This window comes from Ascidiella aspersa, chromosome 4 (genome assembly GCF_963924565.1).
Source record: "Ascidiella aspersa chromosome 4, kaAscAspe10.2, whole genome shotgun sequence".
Lineage (NCBI taxonomy): Eukaryota > Metazoa > Chordata > Ascidiacea > Phlebobranchia > Ascidiidae > Ascidiella > Ascidiella aspersa.
In genome coordinates, this window is record NC_139450.1 from 26,033,947 (window position 1) to 26,048,039 (window position 14,093).

At 39.2% G+C, this 14,093-nt stretch overlaps 1 protein-coding gene across 1 annotated transcript; it reads left to right on the plus strand.

Moving 5' to 3' along the window:
- Positions 1-10,527: 10,527 nt before the first annotated feature.
- On the plus strand, positions 10,528-14,004 carry LOC146157182 (uncharacterized). Its single transcript, XM_083387845.1, has 3 exons — positions 10,528-10,877; positions 12,020-12,298; positions 12,646-14,004. Exons 1-3 carry the CDS (start codon positions 10,644-10,646, stop codon positions 13,030-13,032), a joined length of 900 nt encoding a protein of 299 aa, XP_083243971.1. The 5' UTR covers positions 10,528-10,643; the 3' UTR covers positions 13,033-14,004.
- Positions 14,005-14,093: the final 89 nt, after the last annotated feature.

Here is a 14,093-nt window from a genome sequence, read left to right on the forward strand (position 1 = left end):
TTGCTTTAATAGCAACAATAAAATATAAAAGATAAAATTTATAAATGTTTAGTTTCAGGTTTCGGGATTTTAATGGCTTAAAGCGTAGTTCGACCATCGGATTTAACGCTTCAAATTTTAATGTTCCGAATATTTCTTGCTCACCCAAATTTCGCTTCCGGTTTCGTTCCGGTCCAGCGACCCCAGCCTTGCTCAGTTGCTGGTCGATATGCGTAAAGCTGATTCCTCGTCGGAGCCAAACTAATGGAGTTGGTCTCGAAGCAAAAGTAGCAACTGCAATCTGCACAATTAGTTGTAAAGTGTCCTTAAAATCGCCTGCTTTGTAGTTCGCTGTGCAATTATACTGTTCATGGTGTTTGCTTCTGTGGCTTTCAATCAAACGAAAAATTCGGTTACTTTGAGTCAGAAAAGTTAAACTTTAACAAGGAAAGTCTATTAAAGGTTTATTCAGAATAAATCAGGTGTATGACACAAAAACTTAAACAGCAGGTAACTTGTGAACTTTAATAGCTTGGCTTTCTGCTTTGCACAAGTAGTAAGCCTACCGCTTGTGGGCGCCCCTGGGCTACCTTAGACAAAAACACACAATGCTACACAACATGCGTCGTTGAAACGTGGAAATAAATGTTCAAGCAAAATTTGTTAACAAACGTTTTGAAATGACCTAAGCTCCGTTCAAGTCAATTGTAAACTAGCTTAAGTCTAAGTCAAGTATTTTGCAATAAATAACAAGACAAAAAAAAGCCAGATAAATAACCCAACTATACTGTCTTCATGTATCTTATCCGGTAAAGAAGGATGAATAAAATTTTAGTACTGTTTTCTGATTGGTTTTCCTACACAATAATTTTGCTTCGCTGATGGCTATAAGCTGGAGTGGCAAAACATCATAGGTGATTTTGTTACCACCTTAGCGCATCTCGAATAGTTTATTACAGGATCATATAAATTCTACTACGTAATGAAGTCGGTTAAATTCGAATCCAAAAAGGTGCGAGTGCTCCTGTTACGGCATGTCTGTACAAGACCCTTTAATCCTATATAACCATTTTTATTGCATGTATAAAACGCAAAAGAGTATGTTGTAAAACTTTTATTTCAAACCAAATAAAATTGCAGATCGGTAATTGATTCAAGTTTTTTTGTAGATCTAACCAAAAGTTTGGTGACCATGTTTGTATAAGTCCAAGCTAAGTTATTTGCAAAACAAACAACTTGAGTGCAAGTCAAGTCATTTGCGAAAATAACAAGTCAAGTTTCCAGGTCATTGTCATCGCAATTCAACTCAAGGCCAAAGTCATTTACATTAAAAATAATGCCTCTTTCACTTCGGACGATTTCATTGTGTTTCAACTTTTTGTCTTGTCCTTGTGATTAGAGTTACACCAAGCAACACAGAAAGCAAATTACGCACGCCCACATCTTAAGATCGGAAAATACCGGCAAAGTAACATCAAAAATTTGACGTTCGTGTTACGCCATGCTGTTTTGATGAATGTAGCGTTTTCTTTGCCTGTATGTCGAAGGACGACTGACATGTTTCGGGCGATTCAAATCAAATGAAGCTGTGCAAACTCCATCCATTGGCATATGGGTAAATATCAACGCGACGTAATGTCGTTTCCGATATTAACTGCTCGCTTTCTGGGCTATACGCACTTCTCGTGTAACTCAACGAATTAACAAGTGTACAGGAGAGAGGTTATCACTGGAAGATGGGGTGTCATTTTGACGACATGTGGTATATTGCAATACAGGCTAAGGTGAATTGGGGGCGGTCAGTTACTGGAAACAGATCACGCTTCGCACTTTGTAGCATTTCGCGTTAAGGTTGGCCATACAATATGTTGGGTTCGGACTGAAGTGACCCATTGGTTACGAAGCACGGCTACGAAATACAGAGTGCTGTTGAATGGTAGACTTCCTGAAAGATACGGTTCTGTTAGTATCAGAAAACGTTTATAAACTTGTTTTATTATTTCGTAACCTTCTGTATGTGGAACACTTCAAATTCCAACGCCGAGTAATTTGTACGTTTAGTCTAGGGTAGGCCAATGTGCAGGAAAGACAGAGCTTGATCCGCAATAAAACAATGTTAGTGTCAGTAACGTTAGGTCATTCAAGGCCGACAAGAAATAGGTATATATGTGCGTTAAGCAACTTTTTCAGCCAAATCGTTTCTAATTGTCTGTCACTCGAGAAACATAAAACTTATTTTCTTCCTAAAAATAAATATAATTCTAATAGCCGGCTAGATAAGTCGTTTGGGGTGAATTGGATGTCATGGGGTAATGTTGTTGCTTTTCACAATATTTGTTCTCTCTTCTTTCGTCATACTTTGTGCGCCACAGTTAAGTTCAAGTGTCTACTGTCGTGAATAAATTTGTTCTTGGTTTTCATTTGCGGAAAGCCCTTGTCGGGGCCGCAAAGCTTGTCTATCTATACTTTATCAGTGTGTTTGACAAACAGAACACAAGTTTGACTAGTGTTAAGTTGATAGCACGCGTAACGCAAACATAATGGCAGTGGATTATTGGCTAAACTGAACTTGGTAGACGTTATAAAGAAATGGCTTGTTGGTCGTACACATATCAAACGTTTTGTTGGTTGTTTTACGTTATGTAATGTGTTTCGTCGCTTCGACAACTTTCCAAAATAACCAGAAGCGCATAGCGCGTTAAAGCAGTGGTTTAATTCGCGTTTGTGCCATAGTTGATTTTCCAGAAAAAAAAAAGTTTTTCAAAAAAGACGAATAGGTCGAATATGGTTAGAATTTTCTGCCTGCGTAAATGTCAGACACTTCTGTGTAAGTATAACGCGAAACTTAATCGCTGTGATACCCAGAGTATGACGTACCTCAGTTGTAAAATAACGAAATAACGATCCCGCGATTGTGCAGAATCCAATGCAGGCCCAAATACGATTAACAAAGGCTAACTAAAAAAAAAAGACTAAATCAGGCTTATATAAAAAGCGACCATGGATTTTCACCTTGTCGACTAAGGCCTCTATAAAGGCCAGGCAAGACGATAAATCGGCAAGAAAGGGCGAAGATCTTTTTAAATTTAGACTTTAATATTTGCCAATGAATTAACCGGCCACGATAAATGTATGCCCGTGACGTAGTTTGAATGACCAACGCAAAGCAATAGATAGGTTTGTTAAACAAGTTATTGCTGGCTATCCATTATGCTGATTAGAACCAACGACGTAGAGCAGGGGTGAGAAATTATTTTTTGGACAAGCTGATGAAGAATGAACGTTTTAATTGCTAAATATTTTACCAACATCTGACGTACAGCGTGACGTCACGAATCGTGAGCGATGTCTGTGAGGAGGGGAAGGGTGTGTCAACCGGTTATTTGTCTTACCTTAGTTAGGAGGTGCTGTAAATTTCCGGAACGTCATCGCGGTAAAAGTGGCTCTTTAGCTCTTTTTTAGTAAAACTCGTAGATTGTACTAGTTCATGCTACTAAAAGTAATGTATAAGTATTACAGCCTACTAACAGCTATACTTTCGAAAGTATTAGATCTAATCTAAGCTATTAAGCTGTTCACCTTCTTTTAGTCATAAATTTAATAATGTTAAGAACATTTAAGGAGTTAAGATGGTTTCATAGTTTTGCGTTGAGTGTGATAATAATGAAATACAATTGAGAATATATATTTTAAAGTACAATCTAAAAATATTACTGGACGCTTGGTCAACAATATAAGCAACTATTATAAACTATTGAACTTTCGAGTGGGTGACTTGTACTTTTGTGTCGCACTTGACGCACCAAAACAACAAATAAACAAAAAGTACAAGCAATATATTTTTCTGGGAATGTTTTTAAGCCAACAGCGATTGAAGGAAATATTTGTCGTTCGAATCGAATAAATAAACGACTTTAAGATCAAAATGTATTTTACATACTTCTGCGGCGAAACATGTCAGGGCGCGACAACAACATATGGTTTTATAGGAGCCGCTTTTCAAACTCGATAGTTTAACTCGCCGAAAGTATGGCATTAAATCACTGTAGTTAAAGTTGCTCTATAAGCAAGGTGTTGAACTCTACTCGAATACTAAATGATTTAGAGCCTTTTCTATACAGCGACCCAAATACTAAGCGTAATTAAGTTTAACAGCAAAGCGACCCATTGTCTTTTTGTAAATAAAACTGAAACAATAGCATAAACATGGCCCAGATGGCGACCCAATTGTGGTTCGCGACATAGGGTTAAAAAAAACTGCTTTAAAGTGTGAAACAGCACTGAAAACACACTTGGTTAAGCGGCATTAAAGCATTAAGCCTCAAGCACATTTTTTTTATTTTTGCGCTTTTTGCTGTGGTTATAAAAATGGAAAAATAGCGTTTAGACAACTTTGGTTTAAGGGTAGCAATGTAAAGCGGGTGTAACTTTCCAAGTTAATATAGTGTTGCTTTAGGCAAAACTGGTGTTGCTATAGGTTCACCCAAGGCTATTTACTCAAACTAGATGCGTGTTTGAAGATCATATTGTAAAAATATACAAGCGACGGGCCTCTGTAATATTTCGTCTGGAAATCGCATTCGCATGCAAAAGAAGGCAAATTTTAGTCCAACCATTTCAAGATGCACCAGGTAATGCCGGGCCCGCGTATATTTAATGACGCCGTCATGCCATAAACACAAGACGCACCAAGCAGCACGCAAATTTGCTCTATATTTAGCAATAGTTAATGTGCTTCTTCCGTCTGCCGTTCCCCGTATCCTATCATCAACTGCGCCCCCCTCTCCTCCCCGGACCAGTAAGGACTAAATTGAGAAGGCGAATAATTGCCTAAGGTCAAGCGACGCATATCGATCGTTATTCGTCCTGGGCTTTTCGTTCACTGGCAGAAAACTAGAAAGAAAGGCTGTATGTTTGCTTTTTCAGTCTTCTGTAGTCGGCTGACTTGTTAAAAGGAAATACCTCAGCCAAAACCAAACTGCTGAAGGTGACAATTAAAGTTGAAGGTGAAATTAAAGCAGTAGAGATCACAAGCAGTCGTGGTGTTGGATGTTTGAGGGTAGGAGTTTAACAGATCACCTTCGACATTTGTTGGGGTAGTAGGCCTAGCTAGTTTTACATGGAAAATGTAGTGTGTAAAAAGTGGGCACTTTGACATTGTTTAGCTAGCACAAGGCACTTCATCTTGAAAAAAGACCAGTGATTACCAAACTGCGTGCCAGGTAACTTTTTGTAATTTAAAAAAATCTTAAATAATTGCATAGCAAACGACATTTTGGCAAAAATGCGATACTGATTTGATTACACACTATTGGACATACTGTGGTATTTACTTAAATTATCTTGTCGTGTATTAGAAGCGATTCCCACGGTATAATAAATTTGGTTTGTAAAAGGTGTGCCGCGAATATGTTTTGATTTCTTACTGTGCCGCCAGCTGAAAATCTTTAAGAAACCTGCGTTAAAATCTTCAGAAGTACACCTGTGCAAAAGTGTAGGGCAGTGGTTCTCAACCGGGGTGTCGCGGCAACCTGGGGTGCCATTTCTAATTACCAACGGTGCCGAGAGATATATAGAAATCTTTAAAAGTCCAATTTTCGATCAACTTTTACAAGTTTTTGTGTAGGATTAGAGTGGAATAAATCCAATTCAAACTTCCTACGTTGTGCAGATTTGATGTGTGTTGTTCCAGTTCCGTTTGTTGTGGCATTCTAGTGAATAACCCACGGAAAAATCTTAAAGGGGTGCCGCAATTTATTTGTTATTTTTGAGGAGTGCCGCTAGCCATGAAAGCTTGAGAAACACTGCTATATAGGATGGCAAAGCGAGATGCTTGCGGTATAACGGGCTTTCACAGGTGAGCCATGTGGTTAAAAATAAATAATGCTCGGAGAAACAGGAAAGGACCTTGTCCTTCCTATTGACCGCGTGCTACCCTCTCACATTGCGAATATACCGCACAGAGGTCGACATTCTTTACAGAAGCTGCGTGTGAGATAGGCGTAGTTTCCTTAAGGTTAGAAAATGAACACTGCTCGCGCTAAATCATGTCTATTTTCTCTACTTTCAAGATTTGTTGCATGTTTTTTTTGGCAATCGCTGTATGCACACCATTGAATTGAGCAGGCCTATTTAACTTTCTTAGTTATTGTAAGGCAGGGGTTCCCAACCTTTTTTACGTTCTCGTACCACTTCTTGCAGAACAACTAATTTGCTCGAATATTATTTTAATGTATTTTTAGCTTACAACTAGCATTATTCAACGCTATTTGTTGATTAGGATCTATCAAGAGCAATCGTGTGACATAATTCACGCCAACTGTCCCACAGCGTTGTACAGCTTTTCAAAGCAACTGTGCTGCTTGTTGACAATTGACATGACAGGTATTTTGAAGATCGTAATGGTATTCGAAACAACAGGGATAGTTACGTATCAATGGATGGGCTTCGGATTTTTTTTTGTTAACTAAACCAGATGAACAAAATATAAAGTTGTGAATAAGTACCGCAGTGGCATCTATAAGGCAAAACACGGGTTGGTTTTACAAAATTTCGAAAACACATTCGGGGCAACATTATGCTGTTCAGGTTTGCCTTTTGTTTAAAAAATACAGAAAGCTAGCCAAGTGTAGAGAGTTTTGCCTGTTTTCGTGCGGCTCTCATTACGCCAGTTTTTTGGCCTGTTTAAATATGGCCTGCCCCTTAAATCGCTTTACTGTCTCAGACAGGGTTAAAGTCGTAAAAAACAGCGAATTTTGTTTTAATTCCGCCAGCGCGTCTAGCCATTAAAGGAGCCGCCGCTCGGCAGTCGTGTTTTCGACAGTTTCTCTTCCCCTTTGGCGCTAATCGCATTAAGCACAGACAGCAAATCGAAAATTCGGGACCCTGGGGACAGTGGCCCGGTCGTAAACACGCTTAAATCACGGGCTCGTACCTAAAACGATTTTTTATGATGGGTCATGCCGATACTGTATGATAGGCCTACTGTATCGGCCGCGTTGTGGCCTTTATTTCAAAAGGTTACTGTATCGGCCGCCGAGAATCCCTTTATCAAGCAGAAGCCTACTAATTGTTACTCGGGTTGTCATAAACTCGACTGGGCATGGATAAATCGGAAATATCGCGTTGCCTCGCATACGGAGCTCCATTCATTTGCGAATTTGAATAGGAGAGGCTACGATTTACAGCGGTTTTTATGTCGAATTGGCTTCTTTCTATACCCGCAATTGCGTTAAGCGGTGTACAGCGCCTCGGTTTGGTGAGTTTTTGCTAAAATCAAGCAATATGACCAAAGTTATAATAATATCAACTTTCTAATAAAACACAGTTCAAAATACAAAAAAATCGTACAAATGAGATCTGACTCAGAATAAGACATAATCGGCTAGGACAAGATCTTAACAATCTCTTCCTTAACGTCAACCTTCGTCACTAACTCCTATATACATTTTCACCCAGACCCGAATTCTAACCCCGCCTATTGCCCACAACTAACCCCAAAAAAGAACAAACAGCCCGGTGTTAGCGGCGCCTAAACGTCGATACCAAAACAGCCGATGCTATACCGACTGTTCCCAATAGACCAAAACCCTCTATATAGGTTTTATGTGTCATTTTTAGTGCATATAGGATGTATATCGACTAGATAAGAAACTATTCGGACAGGTTTGTGTCTTAATTCATCGGCTGTGACACTGTATGGGTGTGGCATTATAGATAATAGCGCTTTGAATATTTTTGTTTTAAAGGCATTATTGTGTGTTTTGCTTATAGCTAGAAAAGAACAATTTCTAAAAAAACAATACAAATGTTTTTGTGCTTGGATTCAGTAATGGTATAGTTTTGTTTTTATCGCCTATAAAGACTCTTCTTCCCAATAGTAAATACTCCAATTACCCAGAAAATAAAAATCATTACGCGAAAATGGTATTGGGCGTTCTAATCAGCTTTGAATGGATTTAAGGCCTTGATTGTGGTTTTAATAAATTTACAACGCACCGCAACAGACACCAATTAAAATATTTGGATTCGCTTTTAAATGAAATTGTTTTTAAATTGAATGAGTAGTGGAAAAAGTAATTGAACTGATTGGGTTATAGGAAATTGCCCGTCAGAGCATTGTATAATGAAGCGTTTGAACTAGATGCAAATCAAAAACATATAAAACGTCCAGCTGTAAAGTGCAGTGTTGTAACGAAGTCAATACTTTGACTTGCAGCCGTATCCATAAAATATTTAAATCGCCAATTATACCTGTAGTAATACATACTATTAAACAAAAGTCTATTATCTGTGGATTAAAAAAGAAAGCTTAGCGAATTTGAAGGTAATCACCAAATCTAGAATGTTAAAGACCAAAACAACCCAAGAGAGCTAGTTTCGCCTCCCCGATTAACACCCAAGACCTTGACGTGACAATATCTTATCTCTTGTAAAATGACAGAAACATTCCTCCGTCGAAGCAATATAGCGGACGGCCAGTAAGAAAATCAATAATTTGCATGATAAATTATACTTCTCACGGGGTGTATTACAAACTAATTACGCAAATTGAATTTTATTATACACCATAGGGTAAATGTATTGAACATAATGTAGTGTTTAATGGACGGCTAAATACGGCCGTAAAAATAGTGGATTATTGCTGATGTTCTATTGTTGTTGATTGTGGTGTTTTTAGCATTTTGAGTGTTATACAAGAAGAAATTATTTACCGTATACTATACCTGGTAACAACAGCATATTCATTAGCAGAGTAGTATTTTGAGTGACATATCAAATTTAAGTTTTTAAATTTTTCTATACTTAAATCAGAGATTGTCAAACAGTGTACTTAAAAGATTCTTTAGTATGTCGCGGTGTTTTTATCATTTTGAAATATAACTTGTTTTTACAACTTTTGTCTATTATTCATTAGATCATGGGTCGGCAACCTTTTTTGCACTGCGGACCGGTTAAAAACTAAATTTTTTTCGCGGACCGGCCTTGAAAAAACAACAAATGTTCAGGAAAGGAAACTTATTACAACTTTCAATGCTAACTTTATGCTTGTTTTGCCTGAAAGAAATGCTCCCATCTAAGAATTATTGAACTTACTGAAACCCGCGAGCGGCATCCGGCCAGCCAAACAATTTAGTTTAACCCAGCCCGCGGCTTATTTCAATATCAATTTTAGGCCTTTACGTTATTTTCTTAAATTACACTGGTATGACATATAATTAACAATTTCTATATTCTTACCAGCTTCTCAAAATAAGGATATTTAAGTTCGTTTTTCAACAAAATTTTAATCTTACAACCCTGCTACGGACCGGTAACCAACTCCTCGCGGACCGGTACCGGTCCGCGGACCGGCGTTTGCCGACCACGGCATTAGATAACGGACAGTTTGTAATTATATTTTCATATTGTTTCGTGTCTCCGGGTTAAATGTCAAGCTATAAAATTACTGTTTTCTAGAAAGAGCGTCTCGACTTGTTTTCTTTGTTTTTTATTTATTAGAATAACAAACTTCAAAATTTCATTCAGTCGGACTTAATTAATACAGACCAGTACCGACACTCTTATTCAGCCTGCCCTACATGTTAAACGTGAAAATCGTCGAACGTTAAACGTATTTACAAATAAGCTAATTATTAATAACTTAATAAATACTAAACGCTACCACTTATTGAAAACAGTTTTGAAACCAAAAAAGTCACTATAGAGAATGACTATCTTCGAGGGTCACTGAATAAATTAGAAAGATGTGATAGAAGAAAATCTTCGTCATGCAATCTCAAAGTTTTTTTTTAGTTTTTTTTCAAGTTTTTTATGTTGAGAAACTGCTTTTGGTGCATTTAAAGCTATCATGAACCTCTTTATTTTTTATCTGACAGTTTATTTTACCATGCTTTACAATAAAGTTTTATTATGCATAGAGTAGAGAAAAAAACAATCTAACTTGAGAAAGAAAGAGACAAATGTTCAAACCTGCAGATAATAAACAAACGAACCTCAAGCATTTTGTTAAATACCGGTATTATAATTTATAATGCAATTGCAAAAATTTCACTGACCCCTGAAAAGTTTTCCGGTATCCATTCTCCCCCGGTTGACATGTTGACATCCACAAAACCAGCGTATACCGTTGTTTAGTAAAACTAAAAGTTTTAAAATCGAATGCAGCAATGGTTCAAACTTATAAATGTACTCGTTCACATATACTCTTCAGTGAAGCAGTGGTCGACCGACAAAAAACTGCTGCCTCTGGTTTCGGATTGTATTGAGCCCTTTTCCTACGGTTGTCAGAGGGAATGTTTTAGGGGTTCAGGATAAGGTTTTTTGAACTGAAATTTCAAACATTATGTGGTGTGTTCAAACCTCGTCGACAAAATTCAATGTATAGCATGTTAAAGTCTGCATTTGTAGTTAAATTGTGCGGATACGTTACAGAACGTTACAAACTATATGTTTTGCTAAAAGGTACGTAGCTATAGGAGGCTCAATGACCGCTGCCATAGAGATACATTCATCTGTCTAGCTTTTGTGCAGAGTTGGCCACAAGCTATAGGGCGTATAATCTCGTGTCAGCCAATGCTACAGCTGGGATATTGACAACAGCAGAAAAAACAGATATATCCTTATCTGCTCACGACTGGTTGTCAAATAGACCTCACCTCAAGATGCAACACCTCGACAACGAGCGAATTTGCGGCGAAAAATACGAGAGGTTCAGGCCTTCCTATCCGGATGATGTCAAGAAGACAATACTGACCTTTCTGGATGACAAGAGAGGCGGAGGAAAAGGAAAAAGGCACGGCCTCCTGGTGGACGTCGGATGCGGGAGCGGAAACACGACCAAGATATTTGCTCCGGACTTCGCCAAAGTGATAGGGATCGACATGAAGCAGGAACAGGTGAGGAAGTTAAGGAAGACCATAATGGCGTTGCTCGTATGGCGGTATAGGGCGTTACCGTTTAAATGTTTTTAGGCCCCCGCCTAAATTGTTTTTTGAGCATGAAGCAGGGTGGGCATTGCACTTTTTATGGTCACATCATAAAGTGACGTCATAAAATAAATAGAATTAAGAAATCTGCTATTTTCGGCCAGAAAAATGTGACGCTGAAATAATGTGTAAACACATTCAAGGAAATATTTGCAACACAACACTCTATTTTTCAATTACTAACCTGTGATTTTACACCAAAAAAGGGCCACGTACCCCCAGGGGGCTACGGAATACAGTTTAAGAACCACTGCTCTAAGCTACGCAGAGGCACAACTGAGATCAGCGACAGGCCATTTGCATGCGCTGTAAAAGCTGTTTTCGCGCCCTTGCAACATCAGCAAATTTACCTATAGGCTCCAGTGACAAACCTGGGCAAAGTCTCTAGTTACATCGGAAAGCACGGAATACAGAAATTTCATGTGTCAATTAAATTACTTTGTTAGTACACAACGCAGTACTTTGTTAGTACACAACGCATTTTACTATATTGATATGTTTGGAGCCAAATTGCTTAAAAATTCAAGAAAATGTGGAATCAATGACAAGGCTTTAATTAAAATTGGGTTTATTTATGCTTCTGTTCTATTTGGTGTTGTTTAATTTAAGCTTATGAAAAGCTTAGTGAAGAGCGTTGGGTCACCAATGCTTTTCTGTTACAATTTTTTGGGCGGCGAAAGGTTGAAAAACACCTATGCGTGGGTCTCTTTTATTATATAGTTTTATGTTGGGAAAATTGTATGCGACACCGGGTCAGCGAGGGGCCGCAAAGCGGGCAACCCATTTTGTCGGCGTAGCAACACTTCAGGGCAGACCTGCACAACATACGACCTTTAAGGCAGTTGTTTTAACTTGGCGATAATATACAGATACAGCAGGGTCCGGAACCCTTTGTTTGCTGAATTCATTCGCTGTGAAATGCAAATTGGTATTCATTGGCATAGACCTTAATTAGAAAAATATGAGGTAGAAAAATGGGATAGGACCTGGTTAGAAAATGATTAACCCTTTTAAAAAAAGTCAAAATAGCACTAAAAGAGGTCTTCTAATAGGTCGACGCCGCTCGGGAACGGAACAAGCTCAGTCACGTGAGCTTCGAAGTGGGCAGGGCCGAGCGACTGGTGGGCGTGGCCGATGGCTCAGTCGACTTGGTGCTAGGCGCCGAATCCGCGCACTGGTTCGACTTAGACGCTTTTCTCTTTGAGACAATGAGAGTCTTGCGTCCGGGCGGCTGTCTCGCGCTCATCGGATACTGGATGCCGCGCGTCGTGCCCGTCAATTTCAGCGGAAACGCGGCAGAACTGCTAAAGAGCAACTTCAATCTGATCCAGGTTGGCATATGTGCTTGCCAGTATTGTAATAACTTGATTTAATTGCAGTTAAGTCACTGTTTTCAAATGTGATTTGACTTTAGTTGAATTAAGTCTTTTGGACAAATGACTTGTCGCGGAGACAAATGACAGAGGTTAGAGTTAAAAAAAGTGCTTCGCCTTTATAAAAAAACGTCTTACACTATAGTGCCGATAAAACAAATTGTTTATCCAAACCATTTACACCCTGGCACCATTACTTCATTTTGTTTCTTGATGCTTGCTTTAAAGTCTCATAAAAACCTCAGTCAATATGTTCCTACAGCTAATATAGCCCATATTGATCACCAACGTACTTTTCTCTTCAGGAAGCGTTCGCCGCCGAAATTCAGGAGGAATGGGACTGCTACAAGTCGGTGGCAGCCGGCTACAAGGACATCTTCGACGCAATCCCGGTTCCGGATAAGACACGCCGCGACGAGTTTCGAACCACGCACCTCTGGAACATGGAAGAGCTCGGCGGCTTCCTGCGTTCGCGGGACGTCGCCGTGAATTCGGCGAGGAGGAGACTCCGACAGACTAGAGCGGAGAACGGAAAGCTGACGGAGGAAGATTACAGAGACGCGGACGTGGTTGCTCCCTTCGTGGAGCGCCTCGCCAAGAGCTGGGGCTTCAAGGGCGCCAAGGACCCGCGAATTTCGCTCAACGTTGAGTTTAAATATTTTGCGGTGCTCGCCCGCAAGCCTGGCGCGTGAAGGAACCACAAACGGCAATATTTTCCAATTGGTGCATTATATAAAAACAATATTTGACCACTTGGAGTTCAATACGAAGAGTTTTCATCTCGGAAGATTGACACTCAAATCGAGAAGCGTTGAAAATAAAACTTTGTCGTGATATTAAATGTCGGTCCACTAGGGTGCCCGGTTTATTAAACAGCGCAATCAAACAAACTATCGCACTCACTCTATTGTACCATAATAAAGACTCTGTGAGATTTGTTCTTTGCTACATTTTTAGTTCCTCTATGATTTTGTGCTTTTCCCATGTTTATACAATTTACGCGGTTTATTGCTGGACTTAATGGATAAGTAATTCTGCAAATCTAAGACAGTTAAGCGAAGATCTTATTGCACGAACGGTGTGTTGATACTGAGCATTTACTCAGTTCAATCGACAAGTATAGAAAGACAAACAGATTGCTACCTAAACACGTGTTCTCCTTGATATGACGCCGTGTTTACGACAACATGTACGCACAAGACGACAAACTGCGCCACGAATTATCAAATCCGACTTCGCCCGAAACAAGGAACACACGACAGAAAATAAACAAACAGACACACGGTTTCCGTTAATATTGAAGGCGACGGTTTGATTTTCGTATTTTAGCGGCGCCTTTTTACGTTCCTTTATACATTAGGCCTGTGCAGTTAGCCGCATTCTGCATCTGGCGTTGCAACAGCTTGGGGTGGTAGCCTACTATTGTATAATCATACACTTTCTCCCGATAGCAATACCTGATGTTGTTAACTAACATTTTCCGATCCGATCCGATACCAAATTACGCCATTAATAAGTAACTACTTCAAACTTTTTAAAGTAAACATAATTGCAATCTATGAGATTATGCTATGGGGAAAGGGCACAAAAATGTTACGAACCATTCATATAGGTTATAGAGCCTAAAGCCCTAAACTATAGCTGATTGACAGCCAAAAACTCGATTTTCTTTTATTTAGCACCACAGCAGGCGAATTAATTAACTATATGGATTGATATATGGTGCCTGGTGGAATTTCTGTGTTTCGTGGCA